General features: G+C 45.8%; 2 protein-coding genes and 1 pseudogene across 4 annotated transcripts in view; 1 reads left to right on the plus strand and 2 right to left on the minus strand.

Annotated features, from left to right (window-relative positions):
- Positions 1 to 3,545, plus strand: part of Ankrd61 (ankyrin repeat domain 61) — a 4,397-nt gene extending 852 nt beyond the window's left edge. The window contains exons 2-4 of one of the 3 annotated variants that reach the window (XM_028756049.1): positions 505 to 507; positions 719 to 813; positions 2,443 to 3,545. In XM_028756049.1, the coding sequence (XP_028611882.1) occupies positions 505 to 507; positions 719 to 813; positions 2,443 to 3,388 (1,044 nt within the window). In that variant the 3' untranslated portion in view covers positions 3,389 to 3,545. Of the gene's footprint in view, positions 1 to 504; positions 508 to 713; positions 814 to 2,442 lie in introns of all 3 variants that reach the window. The other 2 variants (XM_028756048.1, XM_028756051.1) reach the window with 2 other exon arrangements.
- The window catches only part of Eif2ak1 (eukaryotic translation initiation factor 2 alpha kinase 1), a 33,674-nt gene extending 8,505 nt beyond the window's left edge, over positions 1 to 25,169 (minus strand). The window contains exons 1-11 of the mRNA XM_028756047.1: positions 25,094 to 25,169; positions 24,391 to 24,549; positions 22,572 to 22,705; positions 20,652 to 20,689; positions 18,691 to 18,790; positions 17,282 to 17,362; positions 14,562 to 14,661; positions 11,801 to 11,858; positions 10,158 to 10,482; positions 8,213 to 8,324; positions 4,811 to 4,911 (exon numbers count right to left, since the gene is read on the minus strand). Of these exons, the coding sequence (XP_028611880.1) occupies positions 4,811 to 4,911; positions 8,213 to 8,324; positions 10,158 to 10,482; positions 11,801 to 11,858; positions 14,562 to 14,661; positions 17,282 to 17,362; positions 18,691 to 18,790; positions 20,652 to 20,689; positions 22,572 to 22,682 (1,026 nt within the window). The 5' untranslated portion in view covers positions 22,683 to 22,705; positions 24,391 to 24,549; positions 25,094 to 25,169. The remainder of the gene's footprint in view (positions 1 to 4,810; positions 4,912 to 8,212; positions 8,325 to 10,157; positions 10,483 to 11,800; positions 11,859 to 14,561; positions 14,662 to 17,281; positions 17,363 to 18,690; positions 18,791 to 20,651; positions 20,690 to 22,571; positions 22,706 to 24,390; positions 24,550 to 25,093) is intronic.
- LOC114611356 overlaps positions 24,383 to 26,904 on the minus strand; it is a 37,378-nt pseudogene continuing 34,856 nt past the window's right edge.

Genomic DNA, 26,904 nt, shown 5'->3' on the forward strand with positions numbered 1-26,904 from the left:
AAGAAAGAAAGAAAGAAAGAAAGAAAGAAAGAAAGAAAGAAAGAAAGGAAAGAAAAGAAAAGAAAGTGAGCCCCTCCTTTGTCTCACTCGACTGTCCCCTTACAGACACGGTGTATTTTAAGAGCTAGTATGACCAGCTCCACTCGTCACAGTAAGAACATACACCACAGTGTCTTGGAGACCTTGGAAACCCATGCTTTACAGCTGATGATGCTTTGGCAAGACCTAAAAAAGATGTAATATGTACTTGTGGTTCAATGTGTGGGTTAAAGACTAAATGATGTCAAAGCAGTTTGTTCCTGATTTTCTAGCTAAAAGAAGGCCTTGTACTCCCAATTCCTCTACCTCCACTTCCAAGGGGCTAGGATTATTTACAGGTGTGCACTAACATGCCCAGCTCTAAATCACAAAGTCTATAATTTAAATTCACCAGTTATGGGTCATTTAAACACAGAAAGAAAAGCTTTAGTCAGGAATTGTGGCACACACCTTAGGAGGCAGAAGCAGGTAGATCTGTCTAGGAGTTCTAGGCCCAGTCTACATGGGGAAACTTTCTCCAAAAAGCAAAACAAAAACAAACAAACAAACAGAAAAATCTCAATGCATGAACTGAAGCAAAACTGACCTAGTTCAATGTCCTCAGTCCATGGACCAGTGAGCCATGCTAAGTGGCACTTTGTAGCCATGTTTGTAACACTCTGTGGTTTCCCTGCAACAGACGCAGCCTATCTTTCCCATCCATCTGGCCACCGAATACCGCAAGCCACGAAGTTTGCTTTGCTTGTTACAACATGGTGCTGACCCAGAAGTCAGGTAAGTTACCTCAGCATGCTGTCAAGCCTAAGTGAGGAGGTGTGTGTATGTGTGTGTGCTGTGTGTGATTCAGATGATGTGTGTCCCATTCTGTGTTCAGATTACATACAGATGAACCTTACTTTACTGACAATGTGAGGACTAATACAAGAATGGTAACCAGCCAGCTAAAGAACTCACACAAAATAATGGTACAGCTGGAGAAAACACAGTAGTCACACGGCACTCAGGAAGTCTGACAATATGGGGGTGGGCTTTCTTATTTACTACCCTCAATGGACCATTAGCATCATCAAAGAAAAGTCCAGCTTGCTTGAATTCTTACCACTCATTTTATAACACTATCAGAAAAATCCACCCAATCAATCTTGGCTTGTACCTCTTCTGGTACCACCAGCTTTGGTCTGGTCAATCCTTTCCATGGCTGCCTGTCTTAGCCTGAGCTCCCAACTCACCCCACCTTTTAGGGGCTCCTCAAAGCCACTCTCCTGCCCTAGAAATGACACATGGCCCCTGGACAAGCGAGGCTCTGCACCTCTCCAGAACACTACCCACATTCAGTCCTCACTTAGCCCTTTATCCTGCCTGCTTTCCATCCCAGAGTATAAGCCTTCAGGAAGCTGAGATACCCTGCTGTTTCTCCAAACGCCAGCCTTAGGCCCTCACACAGATACATCTGTGTGAATCAGCTCCTAATGCCAAGGAAGCAGTCAAATTCTCACGATAAACCCTCCCCTTTCTCTGGCACAACAAAGATATTTTGGAGGCAATCCTGAGGTGGGGGCCACCTCATCCTGCCTGGGTCAGAGCAGGGCCTGAAGAGGAACAGGCTCAGTGACCTGAGAAAAGTACAACAGGTGACCAGATTAAAGTCCTACATCTACACTCCTAACTTGTAAATGAACATGTCAGGGAGAAGACAAAGCCAAGAAACTGAGTGGATGGGAGTTCTAGCCCTTGAGCGGTCACTTCTAGGATATTCATAGCTCATATCAAAGTCCTACATTTTTACTGAATACCCAGTGAACCAGTGCAGAGCCATGCATCATGCTGGGGATACAGAAACAACCAAGGGACAGCCCTTAAGGGGCCAAAGTCCCAGAAGGAGCAACCAAACTTAAACAGGTTTCTCTAAGAACCTAGGCTCCATTTGGCAGGGACCTAAAAAACCCAAAGACATAGCAACACAGATTGCTAATACTTCTTTGAAGTAACCAGCAGGGGCTTAGGGAGGTAGCTGAGTCAATAAATCACTTGTCATCCAAATGAAGACCTGAGCTGACTCTCCAGCATGATGCAGGAGTACATGGTTTATAACCCAGTGCTGGAGAGTGGGTTGGGGCCCATGGTTAGACAGAGCTCACTTGCTAGCCAGTTTCAGATTCAGTTAAGACACTATCTCGAAATTAAGGTGGAGAGCAACCAAGAAATTCAGTTATCACTGGCCTCAGGCCTCCTCGAGATGTACACAAGTTCATCTGCACCCTACTCCCCAACCCCAGAGACGGGGGGGGGGGGGGAGGGTATGAGCAGGTGTTACCTGCGATCAGGGTTGCCTTCCTGAACATTGATTCTTCACCCCGTCCCTCAGTGAGGTGCACCCGACTTAACGTGGTGAATCCCTTCCAGGGACGGCCAAGGCCTTACTCCTCTTCATCTGATACTGCTGAACTGGCCAGTCACTTCCACCACTTGGAACAAACCCAGCACTCGGATCCAAAAGGTCCTGATGGACATTCAAAGGAACACTATCTTGTGTCTGCACATTTTGTGTGGCCACGGAGCTCAGGTTAATGCCCGGGTAGACAACCGCAACAAAGATTCACCCCTCCACCTGGCCATAACATATGGGACCTATTCAGTTCTCTCCATTTTGGCTCAAAACGGTGCCCAGGTCAATGCTATTAATGAATACAGCATGACGCCCCTCCACATGGCTGCAGACATACTGAACAAGAACATGATACAGACACTCATTGCCTGTGGGGCCAATGTGAACTGTGCCGTCTCATCTACCGGACAGACAGCTCTGAAGCTGGCAGTGTCCACCGCATCGAGCAAAGCCGGCCGGCTGCTGGCAGCAGGGGTGGGCTGTATCCGCCTGCTGCTAAATCATGGAGCTCAGGTCGATGCCCAGGACCATGAAGGCCAGACAGCTCTGCATGAGGCGTGCTTTGGAGGCCGAGAAGTGATCATCAATCTCTTGCTGGAATTTAAGGCAAATGTTAACATTTTAACAAGAAATGGGGAATCTCCAATTTATATGTACCTTCAGAACCGTTCCAACATCAGAGACGTAACGCTCCTGGCCAGGCTACTTGATCGTACTTATCCTTTAAGACTGAGCAATAAACAAGGGATTCTACCATCAGGAATCATGATGCCAGAATTCCATCTCTTAAGGAAAACCCTAATAAAGTTATCGAAAAAACCTTTAACCCTAGAGGCCATCTGTAAGAGAACCATCAGAAACGTTTACGGGGAGAAGTACAAATCCTACCTGAAGACGCGTCTCCCTCCAAAGCTCTGGAACTCCATATATGGCATTTATGATTTTACATCCCTGTTAAAATGAGGACCCCACGTCCTCAGTGCCAGAGAACCATAGCAACTCAAACTATTTTTTCTGGCTGTACAGGTACCAGAGAACACTTGGACTTCACTTTATACTGCAGTGCATAAACTGCTGGTCCTTAAACCCTCCAAAAAAATTAAAGACACTTGCACATTAACTACCATGGTCTTCTAAAGTTTCATTTAGATACCTTTCCCATGATTTAATTCTGGCCTGAAAAGTGGGCTAACTGCTTTAAGATGTATCAGCCAAAAAAGAATACATTTTACCTTTCCTTGATGGTCTTTTAGGAATTAAAAGTAAAACAGTCCCTATGGGGGTTTTGTTTGTTGGTTTGTTTTGTGAGTGGTTTATTTTGGTTTTGTGAGACAAGATCTCACTATGTAGGCTAACCTCCAGTTAATTGATCCTCTTGCCTTCTGGATTTGTATTTTCATTTTGGTTTGAGGGATTTGGGAGTCTGATTTTAGTTTAGGCCCTTGAGACACAACTCACTACAAAGCCCTGAGGAGCTCTGGACTTGCCTTAGCCTCTAGTGCTGGAATAATAGGTGTGTGCCAGATGGTTGGTTGGTTGTTGTTTTTCCAAGACAAGGTTTCTTTGTGTAGCCCTGGCTATCCTAGAGCTTGCTCTATAGACGAGGCTGACCTTAAACTCAAAGAGATCTGAGATCTGCTTGCCTTTACTTCCCAAGTGCTGGAATTAAAGGTGATGGCCACAACTGCCCAGCTTCTTAAGGTTAAAAAAACTCAACCAATCAACCAAAAACAAACAAACAAACAAAAAAAAAACATTTCCTGAAAACATACTTTAACCAATGAGATATGACTGCTTCTGCCAACACTGAGAGTATTTACCATCACCAATTACATTGAAAGCAGTATACTAAACCTTACTATATTCATACTTTAAGACAATGTTCAAATGACCCCAAATTACTGCTTTTAAATTCAATCTAAGGGCTTCTTTTTAATTACTGAGGACAGGTTGCTTTGTGTGTGTATGTGTGTGTGTGTGTGTGTGTGTGTATACACAAGTGTATTTATATATACAGAGGCCAAAAGTTGACAGTGGGCACCTTCCTCAATTAATCAACTGACTGATGGCCAGTGAGCCGCGGAATCCTCTTGCCTCTGCTTCTCCAGCACTGAGATTACAGGCCTATGCCACTGGACCTGACTTTGTAGGTAGATTCTAGAGACACAAACACAAGTCCTCATGCTTGCATGACAAGCACTTTACTGACTGAGCCATCCTCCCAACCAGGAGTTCTGAACCTTTGGGATAACAAGTTACATGACAGCAATGACAACCTCCTAAAAGATGAATGAAGGCCTGTCACCTCACTGTACTCCGTGAGCCCACGTCAAGTCATCCCAGGAGACGACACTGCTGTGCTCACAAGTCTAGCAGTCTGCTTACCTTCAGATCTCTGTGGACAATGCCCATGTTATGTATGTAAAAGACACCTTCCACCAATTCTTGAAAAATTTTTGTTGCAACACTGGCCATAACATATGGACCTGGAATTTTAAAAACAAATGGTTTCATGTCCTTATTTCTTTGAACTCATTAAATGACATTGACATCTAAATGTTAAAAGTTCTCAACAAATTAACCTTTGTTACTTAAACAGTCAAACACGCCAGAATGGTCTAAAACATACAACTAAGAAGAAAGGATTCTTGGCCGGGCGGTGGTGGCGCACGCCTTTAATCCTAGCACTTGGGAGGCAGAGGCAGGCGGATTTCTGAGTTCGAGGCCAGCCTGGTCTACAAAGTGAGTTCCAGGACAGCCAGGGCTACACAGAGAAACCCTGTCTCAAAGAAAACAAAAACAAAACAACCAAACAAAACAAAACAAAAAAGAAGAAGAAAGGCTTCTTCACTAACATAGAAAAACATCACAGACTGAAACCCAGCACTGACACTGTGTTTTCAAAATAGTCCCCCTCAGCTCAGTCAGACACACTGTATTGACAGCTTTCTAAGCAATGACTAGGCAGTAAGTGGCTAAATTACAGCTGTAGTCCTCTTTGACTCTTAACATGCAGGAGTCTAAGGCTAATCTACTGCCCTAGCCCACACCGGATTAAGACATTATAACCAACAGGGCTAAGAAGGAAATAAATGTTTCCCAAGGCATAAGCTTCTGTCCATCATTTGTGATAGTTGCTGGAAATGACTGAGTAACGAACAGAATAAAAACACGGACGGGAAGAACAAAGTCATCCAGTCCTATTTAGAAGTTAACACAGAGAGTGATTTTTAATGGTTTACGACACATGCAGGCTGAGGCCCATTGACTTCATGCTTCTCAGGATTATGAATGCAGCCTAACACATTTGTAGAAATCAATGTCATAATACAATGTAAAAGATTTGAGCGGTGAGCTGCTCCCACTTCTCGCCAGCTGCAGCACTTGGGATACTGGGCCCTGAACCTTGCTTGGGCAGCCCAGTAGTGTTGGCCTGGTGGTGGAGGCGAGGGTGAACAGATCCAGGGTATGAGATCCCAGAGTGTGAGCATGGGAAAGCTGGCCCTGCCACTTATCTGCTATGAGGTAGCCTGGGTGAAGAGGTGATGCCTCACCCCTTGCCACCTACAGCAGTCAGCAGTTGGGAGAGCTGGCCCTGGGGTCATGAGAGCAGGAGAGCTGGCCCTGCCCAGTTGCGCCACTCAGCACTCGAGAGAGGAGCGCCCTGCACCTTGACAGGGCAGCACAGCAGAGGTGGCTCTGGTGGTGTGGGTACAGATGAGCTGGCCCAGAGGACATGAGAGTCGGAGAGCTGATCTTGCCCCTTTCTAGCTGCAGCATTGGGTGAGCTATCCCAAGCAGTGCAGGAGAGTGTTCCCTGGTGGTGTGCGTACAGGAGAAGGTGGTGGGCTGACCAGCTCAGCTACCACCCAGGCCCAGATCCAGTGCTTTGAGTTGGCCCATCCCAACATCTACTTCATCTATGACCTGCTGGAGCCTGTGACCTGCTGGAGCATGTGACCTGCTGGAGCCTGTGACCTGCTGGAGCCTGTGAAAGGGCCAGCCCTGCAGATCCAAAGCTGCAGGATCTCCATGACACAGGGTAACAACAGGATATCCAGGAGGAGTCCCTGTGAGGATCTAGGATTGACAGTGCATCAGAAGCCAGAGGCCTTGAACCAGACCAATGACTCATTGCAGCGAACATTTGCAAGGAAAGATGTGTGGACCACATGCTATCCTGTGGGACACACTGGGACACACACTACAGCTCCCACAAGATGTTTTTTATCCTTTATTTTATTATTACTATTTTTTTTTTTTTTTACTTTTTAGTGGCAGATGTTGCAAGGGTAGAGGGTGACAGGAAGGGAAGGGGGGATGAGTGGGACTGGGGTGCATGATGGGAAACAAAGAATCAATGAAAAATTAAAAAAAAAAATTGAGCCGGGCAAGGTGGTGCGTATCTTTAATCCCAGCACTTAGAAGAATTAGAGACAGCTTGATCTCTTTAAAAGAATGGACATTCCCTAACAGATTTAGTAACAATAACGGGAGGAGGGGCTGTGGGTTTTAACTCTTTAAATCTTATTTACGTGTGTGTATATGTGTGTGGATGGACGGTATATATGTGTCGTCAGCAAGTGTGACGGTCAGAGGACAACGGTCAGAGGACAACGTGTGGAGTCAGTCTTCTTCTACCTGGTAAACACAGGGATCCAGCTCAGATTGTCAGGCTTCGGGACACACCCTCAGATCCAGTGAGCCGCCTCACCACCCTCAGGCTTGGGGGACACACCCCTCAGATCCAGTGAGCTGCCTCACCACCCTCAGGCTTGGGGGACACACCCCTCAGATCCAGTGAGCCGCCTCACCACCCTTTCTGTTGTTGAAGAGTCTCATGTTGTAGCATGGAACTCAAGGCAACCTCCCACCTCGACCTCTTACGTCCAGAACTTGAAGGTGTGACCCACCAACCATCCCAGCTATAGTAAGAGTGTAATAACAAGGCCAGGCATGGTTGGTACGTGCCCGCAATCCCAGCATCATTCCTATAGTTCCTCTGGCTACTGACGATTTCTCAGCCTTTTCTTGTCTCTAAAGACACTGTTTTGAAAGTATCTGTCAGGCAGTACTTTGGACTCAGAGACAAGCACAGCTCAGGAACTCACTGGCCAGCCACCCTAGCCAAATCAGTAAGACATACAGTCTCAAAACTAAGGCAGGGAATGACTGAGAAAAACAACCTGTAAAATCAACCTCTGGTCTCCACACACATGCAAATGAGTACATACCCACAAAAATATGTACATTTCACACATATATACACCAAAAATTTCAATCTAAAATCAGTGATTTAAACTCTATCATGTTGCTATTTAAAAACTGTCTTAGCTTCTTTTCCCACTGTCATCATAAAGGAACTCAAGAGAGAAAGGGCTCACTTAGCTCACAGCTCAGTGTTACATGTGGTCTCTCATCACAGGAATGCTAACATGGCAGGAGTTTGAAGCCACAGGTAATATTCCTATTATCACTCAGCTCACGTCTCCCTTTCATACAGTCCAGGATCACAACCCAGGGAATGGTGCCTCCCACAGTGGACAGATCTCCACCTCAATTATCTCGCCAACATAATCCCCCACAGGCATCCCCAGAGGCTAATCTAACCTATATAGTCCCTCGAAGGTGTGTCAACAGAAATCCAGCTGACTCTAGATCCTGTCAAGCCGAGAATTAACATCAACCATCACAAATATCAACAAACACTGTATCACAGATACACTACTAACGCATAGTGGTTTTTTGAAAACTACTGAAGTAAGCAGATTTACAGACGGTACTTACAAGCAGCTTCGTCCACACACTCCCGGCTTCGCTTGTTCCTCTCAGCTATCCAGTCCCACAGGGAGAGCTCACACAGCTGCATCTGGATGTGCAACATCAGGTAGTACCGAACCTAGAAGACATACAGCATGTTCCCATCTGCCAAAGTCTCCTAGTCTTCATTTGTCAAGGAATGCTCACTGGCCTGCTCTAGGTCAAACACCATAACTGCTGCCTGAAGTCTCCTGAAGGAGACTGATAAGCGGAGAGCACAGTGTCGCCTGAGGCTGGAGACATGGCTCAGTTGGTAATGTGCTTGCTTAGCATGAAGGAAACTTTCCTAAAATCCCCAGCACCACAAACACCAAGCAGTGTACATGCCTGTAATCCTGGCTCTGAAGAGGTGGGAACAAAAGGATCACAAGTTCAAGGTGACCCAAGAGGATATGGCAAATCCAAAGGCAGGTGGCCTGGTAATACATGTCTTAAACAAAGTATGTCCTAGCATAAGGAACCCCAGATCCAATGGCAGAAGCTTTCAAATGTGGCACTGAGGAAGTTTGTCTTGGGGGTTTTCTTCACGATGCTAGGAACAGAGCCTTGCAAGTGCTCTATCAGGAAACAACTAAGATGAAGCATTTCAGAATGGCTGCATGGTATTCTACAACTGCCAGTGTTCTCCAAAGTGTAGCTATGTGAGCTGGTATGGGGGTTTGAATGAGAATGGCCCCCACAGGCTCATCTATTTGAATACTTGATGCCAGTTGGTGGAACTGTTTGGGAAGGATGAGGGGGTGTGGCTTTGGAAGAGATGTGTTACTGAGAACAGGCTTTGTGGTTTTGAAAACCCACATCATTCCCAGTTAGCCCTCTCTGCCTTGTGCTGGTGTTTTAGGATGTGAGCTCTCCACAAAGGAAACTTTCGTTTTCTCCAATGGAGTCTCACTGGGGACACAAATCACTCATAAGAACAGACCCCAGGCTCAGTAATAGACGGCAAACACAAAACCTACTGGCATTTTGGAGGTCTGTCTTGTGCTGCTGTGTCTAAGAATTCTATTTGTTTGTTTGTTGACTTCTCCCTATACAGGTCTCTCGTAACATCCCCAGCACCACTCACACCAAACACAGGGCATGTCTGTAATCCTAGCACTCAGGAGGTGGAAACAAACTTTTATATAAATTCTGGGGATCAACCTAAGGTCAGGCTTATATGGCAAGCACTTTGCAACTGAACTACCTCTCCAGTCTGCCGCTATCTAGTTTCTTAAACGCTAACACTGCTGATGAGCATATCAGCAAACGTACCACAGTAAAAGGATGCTGCCAATTGACCTGATAATCATTACAGGAGTCACCAAAAGTCACACTCCAAAATAGAAACTTATTCTGGATGAATATATGTACATATTTATAATATGATGCTAAAACATACCAGAAACAGGTGGTGAATGCAGCTTCCAGCTCCAGGGCACACCACAGAGAGTATCTAGGGGTACACTGACCCCCTGGGAAGATCAGTACAAGGTTAAAAGGAGCTAACTACGGGATGAGAAATGCTAACTTCAAAGGACTTACAGCAGACCGGGGGGGGGGGGGGGAAGGGGTTAGAAGAGCACTTGCTAGGATATACTAAGCCCCAGATTTGATTCTCAGATCTGCATAAGCTGTCCATAGCAATTCCAGCACTGTATCAGTAGACACAGGTGGATCACAAGTTCAAGGTCACCTTTGGCTACAAAGTTCATCCCAGGTCAGCCTGGTCTATGTTAAACCTTATGTGAGGGGGGCAAAGAAACCCAAACCTGAAAAATACCATACAGCTAAAGGAACCACACTGAGTCCATGACTAAACAGAAGAAAACCACATGGAAAGATGAAGCACCAGCAGGCAGGACGTCAGCTGAAAAAGAAGGGTCACCACACAAAGTCAAACCCCTTACACAGCTCTGGGAAAGCACTCTACCTCTGTCTGCCCCAGCAGGTTCAAGTTGCCTTCAGAAGACTCATCTGTGGATGTAAAATTCCCTTCCAAGTCTGAGCTATGCCCCAGAGGCAGCTGATGTTTGACAACTGGTCTGACAGACAAATCAGTCAAGCCGTCTTCTTGGAGCTCAATGGACGATTCACTTTCACTGCTGTTTCTGATTACCAAGTTGGCCGTGTAGCTCACCAAGTTGTTATTCTCATTTTTAACGTCAGACTCCCCAAAAGGTTTTTCTTTGTCTGGGGTGAGTTCAGCAAAGATAATGGACGAGCTGCTCTCATTATCTTTAACGCCGCCTTTATCTCTAGAAGTTAAAACAGGAGCAGAGAAGTGAACGTGAACGACAAGAGAGCCTGGACTGCTCTCTCACACCGGGGGAAGCTTACGATGTCTAAGCAGCACAGGCAGGTCTTTTTGGCACAGGTCTGTAACCTCAGCACCCCAGTGTCAACTGGGAGGCAAAGGCAGGAGGATCAGTAGTTCCTCACCTACAGATCAAGTTCTAGGCAAGCCTGAGGAGCTACATAAGACACTGTCTCAAATTAGAAAAAGAATGACAGATCTGTCTACCATTAACTGAGATTTAGAATATTGACAGAGGGCCAGAAATCTCTCATCCCAGGACCCAGGAAGCCTTGGGAGGCAGAGGCAGGCAGATTTCTGAGTTGGAGGCCAACCTGGTCTACAGAGTGAGTTCCAGGACAGCCAGGGCTACACAGAGAAACCCTGTCTCAGAAAGAAAAAAAAAAAAAAAGACCCAGGAAGCTGGGGTGGGAGAACTGTCAAAATTGAACCTAGCCTGGGCTACAAATTAAAGACCAGTCTGAGCTACATAGTGTAAGGGTAAAAATTAAAACAGCTCAGCAGAGACCACAAACAACTTGGCAAAGACCGCAGGACAGCTTGCTGAGCTTACTGAGAGTAGCCATAATAAAAATATCAAGCCCCTCTAGGGACGAGGTGACCAGAAATGTAGAAACAACCAAAGACATATCTTGACCAGTCTAAACATGCCCAAGTGAGTAATGGGCCACCTGGTGTTTATCCTAGAAGGTCTGAGGCTTCATGGTCAAAAATAGTGGGCCATCCAACCTGTCAAAATGATTGCTTACGCAAACTGCTGATGTTTGAAATATCCAATCATATGTAACCGCGCCAGAATTTCCCACTTTTCCCTTCCCCCTTGTGCCTCCCCCTATAAAAGTTCTAAACTTCCTGGGGTCTTCATCGAAATTCTCTCCCCTGCGTGGGATGAGTTTCGATCCAAGGGCCCTTGTTAGTAAACTGCCTTTTGCCATTGCATCAAGTCAGTCTCTCGTGTCTCCTTGGGTGCGCGCTAATTGGGACTTGAGATGGGGTCCTCTTTCTGGGTCCTTACAATAGCAAGACCCTATACTGAATAAGTCATGTATGAGAGTTAATACTAGCAAGTATGAGAGCAGAAAGTAACTTAGGATTCTGTAAGGAAAATAAGCAAAGTGACAGAAGGACAGGAAAAGAAACAAGCAGCAGGACAACTCAGGACGATCCTCCCGAGTTCCCAGCACCAAGAGATAAAAGCAAGTCCTTGCTGATGACAGGACACAATGCTACCTGTGCACAGGTCACAGCAGCCCACATACCTGTCCCCTTCATGCTCCGGCAACACTTCGAGAGAGGGCAGTTGAATGGGAACTCTGTCTGTCAAACAGAAATAAACACAGACATCTTCAAGCAGCCATGACTTTGTTTTTTCTTTCTTTTCTTTTTTCTTTTTTTGTTTTTGTTTTTTTGTTTTTTCCGAGGCAAGGTTTCTCTGTGTAGCCCTGGCTGTCCTGGAACTCACTCTGTAGACCAGGCTGGCCTCGAACTCAGAAATCTGCCTGCCTCTGCCTCCCAAGTGCTGGGATTAAGGCGTGAACCACCACTGCCCAGCAGCCATGACTCTCAATGGACAGTGAAGTTCAGAGCTGACATGTACAGACAGGGACGCTGCATGTTAAAAAGAACACTTCACGTCTAAGAGATGCAGACACTCCAGGAACTGCAGAGACAGAGCTGCAATCACCAGGATCACCAAGGGCTCGAGAGAGCTCACAGTGAACACTGGGTGTGAAGGCCCTCCTGGACTTAGCCTCAGCTCTGCTGAGATTTCATAGTGAACACTGGGTGTGAAGGCCCTCCTGGACTTAGCCTTAGCTCTGCTGGGATCTCACAGTGAACACTGGGTGTGAAGGCCCTCCTGGACTTAGCCTTAGCTCTGCTGAGATCTCACAGTGAACACTGGGTGTGAAGGCCCTCCTGGACTTAGCCTTAGCTCTGCTGAGATCTCATAGTGAACACTGGGTGTGATGGCCCTCCTGGACTTAGCCTTAGGTCTGCTGTAGTGAAAGGCAACTCCAGGCAACATGTGAAGAAGCTGAGGCTGGAGCGATGGCTCAGAAGAGCTCTTGCTTGCCCTCACTTGGGTTCAACTCCCAGAACCCACATGAAACAGCTTACAAACAACTCCAGCTCCTGAACACTGGAAGCCCTCTTTGGACTTCCATGGGCACCTGTACACAATAGTACACACACACACACACACACCGCTCATAAATCTTTAGAATAAGCAAGCTTATGTTCTAATAAACTTGATTAAACTGAAATTTGAATTTCATATAATTTTTTTCATATAATACTCTTCTCCAGATTGTCTCCATCTGTATGTATGTCTATGTGGCAAGTCTTGGCTGTCTGTGGGTGTATGCAACTCTGCATGTGGGCACTAGTGTGCATGTGCGGTGCACAGGCCTGTGAGGAGTGGCGTCAGTGTCTTCTTGTCTTCCCCACTCTCCATCTTATTTTTTGAGACAAAGTCTCTCACTGTATCTGGAGCTCATCAACTTGGTGACACTGGCTGGACAGTGAGCTCCAGGGGTCCCCAGGGCTAGGACTGGGGTGCATACTGCAGTGTCTTCTTACGTGGCTGCTCAGGATCCAAACTCAGGCCCTCCAGCTTACAGGGCAGACATTTTTACCAATGGAACCATTTCCCGGCCTCTCCTTCTGACTATTTAAAAATGAAAAACCTGGGGCTAGGGATCCAGCACGGCAGGAGACTGCTCGCCTCAAAGGTACAAGGTTCTGCATTCAATCCTCAGCACTAACAAAAGACAAAACAAAACTAAAAAGAAACGAAAGCTGTGTATACAAGCACATGCGTGTCATCTCAGGCCTCAGGACCCTGAGATAAGATGTATGCACATCCCCAACTTGAAGGCCAACTTGAGCTAATTAATTTTGAGGTTAATCTGGCCTTGGTAATAGTCAGGCCTTATCTGAAAAAAAATTTTTTAAAAAATAAAAAGTTACTAAAACCAGAACCAATCTTAGGTTGTGCATACAAGGGCAGGACAGATTTGGCTGGAGGTGAAGTTTAGTAGATACTCATGTACAGACTGAGGACATATAGAAGTGGGTGGGGACAAAGCACTTCGGAGTAGGGACTTTCCTCTCTGCAGAATGTGTGTTCAGTATACCAGAGGCCTCCTTAATCCCGAAATCCAAAAGGTTCAAATATCCAAACAATTATGTGCTTTTATGATGCTCTAAAGGCTTTGGAGATGACAATGTTTCAGATTCTCTTTTGAGATTATTAGACTAGGGATGATTGACTTGTGTCAATCAAGCAAAAACTATTGCCCTTAGCCAGGCATGACGGCTCATGCCAGTCACCCTGGCACTCTAGAGGAACAGGCAGAAGAAGTGCAGCAAGTTTGAGGCCAGCAGGTAGAGAACAGCATGCAGGGCGGCCAGACATCTCCAGAACTCTAAGGGCAGCAACAAGCCAGAGTCCACATCTCCGTGCAGAAACAGAGACACATAATTAAAAGTAAATAAGCACCGGGCGGTGGTGGCGCACGCCTTTAATCCCAGCACTTGGGAGGCAGAGGCAGGCGGACTTCTGAGTTCGAGGCCAGCCTGGTCTACAGAGTGAGTTCCAGGACAGCCCAGGCTATACAGAGAAACCCTGTCTCGAAAAACCAAAAAAAAAAAAAAAAAAAAAAGTAAATAAGCAAGGCAGCAATGGGTTTGATGCCTGCCACACACCTTTAATCTCAGCACTCAGGAGGCAGGAGAGGCAGAGGCAGGTAGATCTCCATGAGTTCAAGGTTAGCCAGAGCTACATAGACTCTGTCTCAAAAAAATAAAACTTAAAAACTTAAAAAAAAAAAAAAAAAGCTGTGCATGGTGACACAACCTTTAATCCCAGGACTCAGGAAGCAGAAGCAGGTAGACCTCTGAGTTCAAGACCAGCCTGGTCTACATTGTGAGTGTAGGACAGGACAGGCTATGTAGAAAGACCCTGTCTCAAAAACAACCCCCTCCCAAAGTAAATAAATAAAATAAAAAGCAACTTACCTTGTGGCTGAACCACATGAACATGTTCTATCCATGCAGTGTGGTAGCCAACAATATTGGGATGCTGGAGCCCGGCTAGAACCTTTACTTCCCGTAGCACCTAAGCAAAAATGATACAAATGTTTTCACCGGCTATTTGTTCTCCAGTACTACTTGCCCTGGAAGATTAGCAGTAACCCTTCTAAAAGAGGAATCAGAACTCCACAGATAATAAGAATACTCCCGTGAAAGACAGAAAGCAACTGTTTGTTATTTTTAAGACAGGATCTCTCTATGTAGCCCTGGTTGTCCTGGACCTTAGTATGTAGACCAGGCTGACTTTGAACTCACAGAGGTCCTCCTGTGTCTGCCTCTCAAGTGCTGGGATTAAAGGCATGCACCATCATGCCTAGGCAACTCCACACTTACTGTTTTGAAAGTTCCCTTGATCTTGATTCCTGTACCCCTCCCTACCAGGAGTGAGACCCATACTGTCACCCTCCTATTGTCTTATGACCTTTGTCTTCTTTCCTTTTTTAAATGCTGCTGAGAATTTAAGGGCGTTGAGCATGCTAGTTAAAGTCTCCAGCACCGAGCTGCACCCTCACCTCTGTGGAGTGATTTCTGTTTGCTTCTGTTTGATCTGATAGTGTCTCACAATGCAGCAGTCTGGTTCAGATTCCTGAATCTCCTGCTCAGCATTCCGAGTGCTAGGATCATAGTTGGGACATGATGGATTTGTCACTGTTATTTAACAAGTCAGAGACACAGTGACTTGGAGGAGAAGGGAATTTATCCAGCACCACACAGCATGTCAGTAAGAGACGGACCTATACTGGGCCCATCCTTTTACCTAACAGGCTGGAGAGTATGATAACCAAATACTTAAATAATTAGTTTCTCACCAGGGCGACAGCCCAGAAGGTAAAGGCACCTTGCTGCCAAGCCTGATGACCTGAATCCACACAGTAAAAGGAGAGGACCAACACCCACAAGTTGTCCTCTGACCTTCACACAGACACTGTGAGCACACACGCATGCACAGGCATGTATACAGCCTGTCCTAAGACTTCATTCCCAGCATTTAGGAGGCAGAGGCAGGCTGAGTTTGAAGCCAGCCTGGTCTACATTGTGAAACATAATCTCAAAAATAATATAAATATATAAAATAAAAATGGAAAAATTAGGACTTTAAAGAAAAATTACATGAAATTAAAAAATTTGTTTTCGTGTTTTCAATATTTATTACTACAACCTACTGCTTAGCAATTATACACATATACAGATCTAACTCTTTCCAAACAAATCAGCATGGTTCGCTTTATCCCCTGCAACTCCTTCCTGTGCCGCCCCTGCACTGTGGTAGAGCCTAGAGCCTTTCACAGTGGGGCAAGCATGTACGCTCTGCATACAGCCCCAGCCTTGCTTTTACTTTTTGAGAAAGAGTCTAAGTTGCCCAGCCTTGAACTCTCTCTGAAGCCCTAGTAGGCCCTGAATTGTCAATTCTCCAGCTTCACCCTGAGAAATGGGATTACACACCTGACTCATCATGTACAGCCACCCCCCCCCCCCCACACACACACACACATCCCTTCTTTGTGTGTGGCAATGAGGTTTATTATACAGCCCTGGCTAGTCTCAAGGGATCATCCTACCTCACCTTCCCCAGTAACTTAAGACTACTGGTGCAAGTAACAGGTCCAGCTCAAATCATATTATCTTTGTGCGTGTGTGTGTGTGTGTGCACGCATGTGTAGGTGGCTTTTATGATGGGCTCTGGTATACCGAAGTCCAGCCTACAGTGTGCTCTGTATCAGAGACAGACCTTGAGCTGATCTCGTACTATAGGGCTCTAGCAGACAGACCCAGGGTCAGCAGCCATGGCCCTAGCACGCCTTGCCTTTCCCCATTCCTTCTCCCTTGTAAACCGCAGATTACACTCCCTTAAAGCTAGCCAGCAGGGTCTACTCCCTTATTTGAACAGTTTCTTATGCCAGACTCATTCCTGAGGCTGACTACCAAGGTCCAGCAATCAAGAGCCACCTTTGGATCACCTAATTAGCATGCCCAATCATTACACAGCCCTCCCCTGTCCTCCCCTTACAAGTGACACCTGCGAGATCACGTGCTGCTGTTTCCTGCCTGAGTCAGAGGGCAGCCACTTTAATTTTTCTTCCCTACTTCATAAAAAATCTCTGTAAAAATAGATGTTTGGGTGTGGTGTGTGCCTAATCCAGGGCCCAGGAGAGAGCTCCCCACCGTGTGCGCGTCCCTCTCACCTCCCTCCTCTCATCACTTCCACGCCGGCCCAGTTCAAATCATTCTCTGAAACCCTTCCTCCAGGGTTAGAGAAACAGCTTGGACAGTCAGGTGCTCAATTTGTCAAGCATGAAAACTTGAGGTTCATGGTTGGAAAAAAGACTAGGCATGTCACATCTGGTGATGCTTGTAGCCCCAACACTGAGGAGGCTGAGATGAGGACCCTGGGGGCCACAGGCCACTCAATCCTGCAGCCCCAGTACAGTGAGAGACCCTATCTGTAAAACCAACGTGGATGGCGCCTAAGGATCATCACCCACAAGCATGTGGTGTCTGCATCCTCACACATAACTCCACAGCACGTGCACCTACCTGCATACACGCCCATCCAGAGTAGTCATACCGTCATACAATCTGTTCACACGTAACTCCACTGCATGTGCGCCTACCTGCACACACGCCCACCCACCCAGAGTCATTACCTTCATACAATCTGTTTTAGTTGCGCTCTTAATCAGGATTTTCTTAATTGCATAATGCTGACCATCTAATTTGTTCCGGACCTAAAAATAGATAGATAGATAGATAGATAGATAGATAGATAGATAGATAGATAGAAGAAAAGAAAAAGTACTAAATTCCACTGAATGCAACTGACTAAATGAATTCATCTCATGTGAACTTTGGTAACCGAAACCAATTAGAGATCAAATTAAGCTAAAGCCATTCTTCCTATAAGAGGGAAAGCCAGCCCTAGTCTTCTGGATCAGGAACTTTGCAAACAAAACTGCATCTAACCCCAGCAGCTCCCTGCCTGGAGGAAAGGAATGCTAGAAAGTTCTACGTATAGCACCAAACACAGAAACATGATTATTTTTAGTAATATGATTTTTTAAAACTTTTATTCTTGCTGGGCAGTGGTGGCGCACTCCTTTAATCCCAGCGCTTGGGAGACAGAGGCACGCGGATTTCTGAGTTCAAGGCCAGCCTGATCTACATAGTGGGTTCCAGGACAGCCAGGGCTACACAGAGAAACCCTGTCTTGAAAAAAAAAAAAATTATTATTTTTGAGACCAGGTCTCAAGTAGCCCAGGCTGGCCTCAGACTTACTATATAGCCAAAGATGACCCTGAACTTGCGATCCTCCTGCCTGCAGTTCCCACAGGCATGAAACCCTATGGGTCTGAGTCATGCTGAGGATCAGGTCCAGCACTTTAGGCATGCCAGGCAAGCATCAAGCAGCTGAGGCAGTTCCAGCAGCAAGCACATCATTTGTAAGTTTCAACTTCTAGTTTGAAATTTTCTCTTCACTCTCCTGAAAGTCTTTAAACTATAGATTGAAAATACTAAGCTAAAATATGTTCAATTCCATTAAGTTTGTTCTTTGGTGTCGTCACACTTGAACAAACACAAGTCACTGTCACCTACTACCCTTGTAATCCCCCTTCCTCCCTACAAATCTGTTTCCCACATTCAACTCTTTTATGTCACTTGTTCTTTCTTTCTTTATTCCTTTCTTTCTTTGTTTTAGACAAGATCTCACCATGCAGTCCTGCCTAGCTGGGCTGGCATTTGCTCTGTAGACCAGGCTGGCATCAAATTCAGAGATCTACCTGCTTCTGCCATCCTAGGACTATAATTAAAGATGTGTGCCATCATGCCGGACTTACAACACATGTTTAATAACCCTACACTACAGAATAAAAGCTCAAAGTTTCTAGAACTACATAAACAATCAATACCCTATCAGCTGCCTGTAAATCATAAATGAAAATAAAAGCATGTGAGTTTAGGAATCTCTGGGTACTTCTAATCATAATAATGAAATAACATCTCAACACGCACACATTTGCAAAATAATAGGTCAAAGTGAGCACAAAGAAAACAAAACCTTGTAAACTCTTCCGTATCCTCCTTTCCCTAAGATGGCGAGCTCTTCAAATTCATTTAAGTAGCGTGAAGTTTGTGCTTCGAAAGCTATCTCCCTGGATCTAAAAGTTAAACACAAACAGGCCATTAGTACTAAGGTGTGAAAATCAAAGGCATGCACTGGGCTCCCAGCCTGCTGAGATGCATTATCAGTTAACTGCAAGGCAGAAAGAATCAGCTACAGGCAAATCTCTAACTTCCTGTGGGAAGAAAATGGCTAGGTAAATAAAGAACATAGTAAGAAGAACAAGAGTGCTCATTAAAGTTAGTAATTAGCTTCCCAGTAGAAAGCAGCAAAGATGCTTTATACACAAGAGAAGAAACCAGACAGAAGCTATAATTAGTGAGTAACCAGCCAGCTTTTTCTTTCTTCTGAGAGACAGGGTCTCCAGTAGGCAGACTGACTTTTGAACCTGCTGCTGTTGCCTCCTAGGTGCTGATGTTAGAGTTGTGCACACCCATTACCTGCTAGTTTGACTTAAATTTCTTGTTTTAGTGGTTTTGGGGGAGGGTAGCTGGGAATTCAAGACAAGATCTTACTCTGGAGTCCAGGCTTCCTGGAACTCAGGAAGGTCAAGGCTGGCCATCAACATGTGGCAAGCCCATTTCTGTTTGCCACGTGCTGGGATTCCATGACTCCCAACCTGATACTCCTGAATGATGCTGGTTCCTTACAGGCTTTTAAGAGTTTGTGAATAAGGTAAAAGGCCAATGACGGTCTCCTAAAAGAAGCATCAGCAGTCAAATGACAGTAGAAGTTTGCTGGACATGGTTGCACATGTCTATAATCCCTGCAGGGGAATCTCCAGTAGAAAGACAGTTTGGGTTGCAAAAAGATTTTTGAGTCAAAAAAAACCAAACAAACCCAAAAACAACAAAACAACAACAACAAAACAAGGAAGAGGGCTGTGGTGATGGCTCTGTGGAGAAAGCAGTCGCTGCCTGTGAGCATGAGCACCGCCATGCAGAGCCAGGCGCCAACACAAATGCCTTCCGGGCATGGGGGTCGTCCTGCGATTTCAGCAAGAGGGAAGAAGAACCCCCGGAGCCTAGAGCGAGCAAGCTGACTAGATGACTCAGAAAGCTTTGCATGCAACACGACTTTGTGCCTCCACATGCAACGGAGAAGCAAGACAGAGAAAACAGCTTTTATCAACCTCTAGCTTCCAAGTGCAGTGCCACTCGGGTGCATGCAAGTATATACACTCAAACACAGGGAGGGGGGAGGGGGAGGGAGAGGGAGAGGGGAAGTGGGGGAGAGGCACCAAATGCAATAGCTTTATGCCTGCAATCTCAGCACTTAGAAAGTGGAGGCAAGCCGGGCAGTGGTGGCGCATGCCTTTAATCCCAGCACTTGGGAGGCAGAGGCAGGCGGACTCCTGAGTTTGAGAGTTCGAGGCCAGCCTGGTCTACAGAGTGTGTTCCAGGACAGCCAGGGCTACACAGAGAAACCCTGTCTCAAAAAACCACAAAAAAAAAAAAAAAAAAGTGGAGGCAAGAGGACCAAGATCAGTGTCAGCTACATGGCAAACATGAAAACAGCCCTTGCTACATGAGACCCTGACTCAAACAAACAAACAAACAAACAAACAAACAGAGAAGGGAAGCAGCAAGCTGACAAGAATCTGCATGCAGGGGGAACTTGAGAAGCAAAGGAAACTGGGAGCAGTGCAGTGCAGGTGCAGGTGCAGGTGTAGGTACAGGCGCAGGCTGTATGCTTTCCTAGCGCAGACAGACATGGCGGCGGGACAGGCCTGTAATCCAGCACTCTGGACAGCGGCAGGAAGAGCACTAACTTCCAGACTAGACTGAGCTACACAGCAAGACTATGTCTCAAAACACAAAGAATAAAGGAGTAACTTTTATAAACTAATTTTGATTTCTTTTAATTATCTGGGTTAGTGAAAAGCATCAGATACATACCTGATTTTCTGCATATGAGAATTATCTTGACAAGGATCCTAAAACAAAAATATTGTCTTTAAGAATCACTTGAAACATTTGATGAACAAGGAATCAAATTCAACATTCCAATAACCCAAATGCTCAAATACCTAAAACCAAACCACAGTCTAGCATTTTACTTATTTACTAGGGCTTTTGTGAAACAGACTTCACCATGTAGCAAAACTTGTGCTTAGACTCATAATCCTGCCTTAACCTGCTGGGTACTTGAATTACAAATGTGAGCCCTCACATAAAAATGGTAATAGCTTTTTGCTGTTTGGTTTGGTTTTGTTTTTGATACAGGGTGTTGATGTAGCCTTGGCTAGCCTAGAACTCAGCATGTGGTCCAAGCTAGTCTCAAACTTGCAGCTATCCTCTGCTCGGTCTGACTGCTGGGGTCTCTGTCTGACTGCTGGGGTTATAGGGCTAAACCATGCGTCCAACTAAAGGGTAACGTTATAATATTACTTAATAATCTGTGATTTTAAATATTTCAGAGCTGAGAATTGATCTGAAGAAGCTCTGTGAGCAAAAACTGACTTCACCTCAAACATCTCTGTAGAAACTGACCCCTCCCACCTCCACGGCTCCCACCACTTTGGAGCCCCCTTCCTGCCCGGTACCTGCCCTTGATCCTCCCCACCTACTTCCAGCACAGGATCGGATGTGAACCTGTGAAAACGTTCTTATGCTCCAAATCCTGCAATGTTTCCTGTGTCCACTCTGTGTAAAACCAAGTTCATTAAAATGCTCTCAAGATCCTGCTCCAAGCAGGTCTTGGCAACTCACATTTGTTATCCCAGCACTTAGGAGGCTTAGACTAGAAACAGAGAGTTGAGGGCAGCATGGGCTCAGAGTTGGAGAACTGCCCAGGCTACAGTGTGAGACTCTCAAGAACGTAAAGAGTGGCAGGAATAGTGCTGCTGGGACTGCCCAGCCCGCTGCCCTGCAGTGGACTGAGGAAGGTGGGAGGAGGGAGCAATCCCGCACTCCCACGGCCCCTCCCCACCCTGTTACTCCTCCCCTTCGCCTGCTCTGTCTAAATGCAAGGCAGCCTTGCAAAACTGAGCAAGCAGCACAGTACTGCCAGCACATGCCTGTATGCAAAGGGCACAGTCGAAGACCATGGCTCTGCCCGGAACACTTCACCTTCAGGTACCTGCAGTGAACTCTCTCTCAGTCATGGATGGGAGAACTCTTTCTCAGTGAGGCCCATGTGGCCACGGTAGGAAGTCTAAGCCCCTCCCAACATTCCCTGACCCCCTCCACGTGCCCCCCACATCTGTTCTAACTTCCCCTAGTGTTTACCGACCCCTGCATCAGAACATAAGCTTCATGCAGGTTCAGACTTTCTATTTTCTTTCCTTTTCTCCATCCCAGCACCCATAAAATAGCACAGCATAGTAAATATTAGTAACAACAATTAATATTGTCAACTTGACCAAGTTTCTATTTTTAAGAACTCATATAATTAAAATTAAGTAATGCTTTAAAAGTTATTCTCTTTTTCTTTTCTTTTCCTTTTTCTCTTCTCTTTTCTTTTCTGTTTAGTGCTGGGGACAGAGCCCATAGCACTAGGCACACCAGGCAAATCCCCTGCCACTGAGCCACACAAAACACAGACAACAGTGTTCTTTTCTCTTTTTTCCTTTTTTCTTAATGTATTTCATGTGTATGACTGTTTTTGCCTACATGTACTGACCTCATTCGGTAGCTGGAGCCCATGGAGGTCACTCCACAGTTACCAATGGTTGTGAGCTACCCTGTGGGTGCTAGGAACCAAACTGGGGCCCTGTGCACATGCTCAGAACTACTGAGCTATCTCCTCAGCTCCCACATACGGTTCTTCTAAGATTCAAATGGACCTGTCATGCAAAGTGCACCTGGGAGGCTTACCTGACGAACCCTCTCTTTGGCAGACCTCATTAAGTGAGTGATGGCTCTGTTGTGGTGCAGTCTCAGTGAGCTAAACTCATCACTGCAGGTAAAAGAAGAAAGTAACCCCATCTTGATAAAAGTCTGGCACAGTACTGTAAGAAAAAAGAAAAACAAACCATGATAAGTTATTACTAGAAAATTGACAATAGGTAGGACAAGGTAAGCAAACCTATAGCCCCAGCGAGAGGGACACTAAAAAGGGGGATCCATAGTCCAGGTCATCTATCAGCTGCCCAGCGAGTTTAAGACTAGCTTGGGCTAAATGAGACCTTGTCTCAAAAAGGAAGGAGGACATAGTAGGTAGACATACAGACCATGTACTGGGTGCCTCAATAAAAGGGGTTTCTGTAGAGATATCCTTAATTTATGCATGAAGCAATACAGGCAGGGTGAAGTGTGGTGGTTCACACTATACCAGAAACAGAAGAGGAAGAAAAAACCAAGGTGGAGAGACAGAACAGGGGAAGAGGGAGAAAACAGGAAAAGCAGGGAAAAGACAGGAAAAGGTAAAAAAAAAAAAAAAAAAGAACAGGGAGGGTGTGGTGCTGCACATCACTAGCCCATCAGTCAAGAGGAAGAGGCAGGGGGAATCTCTGTATGAGGCTAGCCTGGTCTACAGAGTGAGTTCCAGGCAAGCCAGGGCTACACAGAGAAACCATCTTTAAAAAAAATAAATAAAAAAAGGAGGAGAAAGTGTCAGAGTTGGAGGAGGAAGAAGGCAAAGAAGGCAAAGAAGATAAAGAAGAAAGAAAGCTGGTTGCAGAGCTGGCTCAGTGGTTGAGTCCTGGTTGTTCTTTCAGAGGACCTACACCTACAGGGTGGCTCACAACCATCTGTAATTCCAGGAGATCCAACACACTGCACAGGCATACATGCAGGCAAAACCTAGCCACATGAAATAATTTACCTTTAAAGGAAAGAAAGAAGAGGGAGGAAAGGACAGGGAGAAGGGTGAGAGGAGAGAAGAGGAAAGAGGACGGAGAAAGGAAGGAGACGGGGAAGAGAGGCAGCAGCTGGGGAAGAGAGAGGAGGGGTGGGAGAGGGAAGGGTAAGAAAGAGGATGGGAGATTACGAAACAGAACAGCAACAGGGCCGAGGCTGGACCCCACAGTAAGCCTGGCAGGTGTGCAGGGCCGAGGCTGGACCCCGCAGTAAGCCTGGCAGGCGTGAAGCCCAGCACCACCAGAAGAAAACAAACCAAAAAAGGAATGCACATAGTTATAGAGGACTGGTAGAATGTCTGCCTTGAATACCTAAAGCCCTGGGTATATAAACTGGATGTGTTGGCACACCAGCTGCACCCCAGTACTTGGAAGGTAGAGGAAGGAAGGGTTCAAGGTCAGCCTCTGAGTCTGAGGCTAGCCTGAGCTTTCAAAACAAAAACAAAAACAAAACAAAACAAAAAACCCTAGGTCAGGTCTAGAGATGTGTCTTAATGCTTTCCCAAGAGAGGTGAGGCCTCGAGTTTAATCTGCAACACTTTCAAAAGAGAGAAACCAGAACAAGGTTTAGTTGTTCACCAACCAGAGCCTGAGAAAGCCTCAAGAATTATATGAATATCGTATTATTGCTGCAAAAAAATTTTTTAATTTAAGGATCACATGCAATTTTATACTTAGAAGAAATTACCCAATGGAAAATTGAGAAGAATTTAAGGAATGGGAATTCACCCACACTTCTGCATGTGATTTGTACATGCTGGCTGCGTCTCAGAACCATAGCATTAAAGGATATAATCTCTCCAAGCTCTCTAACATACCTACTAACTCTTACTCACATTTAAACACCTGTTTTGAGTGAAGCGGGTTCGGCTCGTGCACATGGCTCAAGTGTTCCAGCAAGGACACAAGCAGCAGCTGGTTCGCCACTAGGAAAGGGAACGTGGGCTGCTGCAGGGGCTCTTTTAATACTTGGAGCTCTGCTGGGACATCGGACTCTAGGAATAAGAAAAGGGAAAAACATTACCGGCAAGCGTGTCTCATGATGACAATACTGCATGTTCTAATTAAGACAACACAAACAATGGAGCTGAAGGGACTAACCCGGTCAGACAGCGGTCACGGTGAGCTGGGTTAAGAAAGGTTTTCTGCTCAGTGGATAATGTGCACACCATGTGCACATCAGGACCAGAGCCTGCATCCCCAGCACCCACAGTAAAGTTGAGCACGTACAGCGACACCGCCCTGCAATCCCAGTGCCTCTGACAGCATGTAGGGGATCCCTGCAGAACGCTAGCTAACTGACTAGCCAACTCTGTAAGCTCCAGGTTCTGTGAAGGACCACACTTCAGTGAAGACAGTGGGGAGCATTTGAGGAAAACATCCGATACCTGTACTCACACACATTTGAACACAAACACACACAAACATACACACCACACATATATAGACATTAAAAAAAAAAAAAAAAGGTGAGACTTTTCTGGAGGTGAATTTGAGTCGAAGCTGAAAGCCGGAGGACCAGGGTGGCCTTGAACTTACAGCAGTCCTCCTGCCTCTGTCTCCAGTGCTGGATTACAGGCTAGTGCCACGTGACCTTCAGGCTTCTTTATACTCATTAGTTCTCTTTTCTGCAATGAGAAAAGTCTATTTTTTCAGGTCCTTTTTTGGGGTGGAGAGGTTAGGGGCAGATTAACTCTAGGGCCATCAACATGACAGGCAAGAGCTCTTACTACTGAGCTACAGCCCAGATTTTTTTTTTTTAATCTACTTTTTAATATGAAAGAACAAATACTAATCAAATCAATTCTTAAGAACTTAAGAAACGGCTGAGGATCTGGCTTAGTTGGTAGAGTGCTTGCCTAGCACACAGGAAGCCCTGGGTTCAACCTCCCTAAAACCAGGCATGGTCACATAGAAGTGCCCGTGTTTCTAGCAACAGGGAGGGAGACGCAAGAGGATCATAAAGTTTAAGGTTATCCTTGGTTACATAACAAGTTAGAGGCTGACTTGGGATCCATGAAACCCTAATGCTAACAATATACTATAAAATAATATAAGAAGATGACAACTTGAAAAAGGGTAATACAGGCTAGAAAGTTGGCTCAGCAGTTAAGAATACATACTCCTGCAGAGGACCACGATTCAGCTCCCAGCACCCACACCAGGGGACTCAGAAATCCAGCTCCACGAGGATCTCATGCCTCTGGCCTCTGCAGAGACCTGCACTCACGTGCACACACCCACACAGATTCACACCTCTATGCATAATTAAAAATATTTTTTAAAAGGCCAATAGACACTCAAATTAAGTAAAATGGAAGAAAGGCTGAAGAAAGCTCCAACTTCCTGGTCTCAGTTACAAGTAGAAGAGAAAACTTAAGGAAAAAAGGAGAAATGATTCCAAGTTCTCAAAAGGAAGATGTCAGATGCAGGGGAGAGCTGAATTGAGTTCTAGACGGTTGCCTAGCAGGATGTTGGGAAACATACAAGAAACAGATAATCCAATTCAATCTCAGGAAAATATGTTCCAAACAGCCCATGAGTAAGAGAAAGGCCAGGCCTAGTGGACCAATCCTTTAGTGCCAGCTACTTGTGAGGCTAACGCAGATTCAAATGCAGACTGGGCTTCCCAGTGAATGCAATGGGCAACTTAATGACACTCTGGCTCAAGGATACAAAGTTAACAGAGGCTGGGGGAGGAGCTCAGAGGCTGGGGAAGGAGCTCAGAGGCTGGGGGAGGAGCTCAGAGGCTGGGAGGAGCTCAGAGAGGCAGCGCACTTGACTAGCTTGCACCAGATCCTACTTCAATACCCAGGGTTTTTTTCGTTTTTTTGTTTTGTTTTGGTTTGGTTTTTTTTGGTTTTTCGAGACAGGGTTTCTCTGTGTAGCCCTGGCTGTCCTGGAACTCACTCTGTAGACCAGGCTGGCCTCGAACTCAGAAGTCCGCCTGCCTCTGCCTCCCAAGTGCTGGGATTAAAGGCATGCGCCACCACTGCCCAGCAATACCCAGTTTTTTAAAAAAGGTATTGTTACTGTTTTGTTTTGAGGCAGGTTGAAGGATTAATCCAAGGTAATACTTTTGAAACACTGGTGACTAATGAAAGAAAATGAATGACTTGAAATACAGACTCAGTAGCACCATAGAAAAAGCACCTCGCCGGGCAGTGGTGGCGCATGCCTTTAATCCCAGCACTTGGGAGGCAGAGGCAGGTGGACTTCTGAGTTCGAGGCCAGCCTGGTCTACAGAGTGAGTTCCAGGACAGCCAGGGCTACACAGAGAAACCCTGTCTCGAAAAACAAAACAAAAAAGAGGTAAGAATAAAATGTGATTTAAAAAAAGGGGGGGGGGG

The sequence above is a fragment of the Grammomys surdaster genome, unplaced genomic scaffold, assembly GCF_004785775.1.
Source record: "Grammomys surdaster isolate TR1022 unplaced genomic scaffold, NIH_TR_1.0 126109, whole genome shotgun sequence".
Classification (NCBI taxonomy): Eukaryota; Metazoa; Chordata; class Mammalia; order Rodentia; family Muridae; genus Grammomys; species Grammomys surdaster.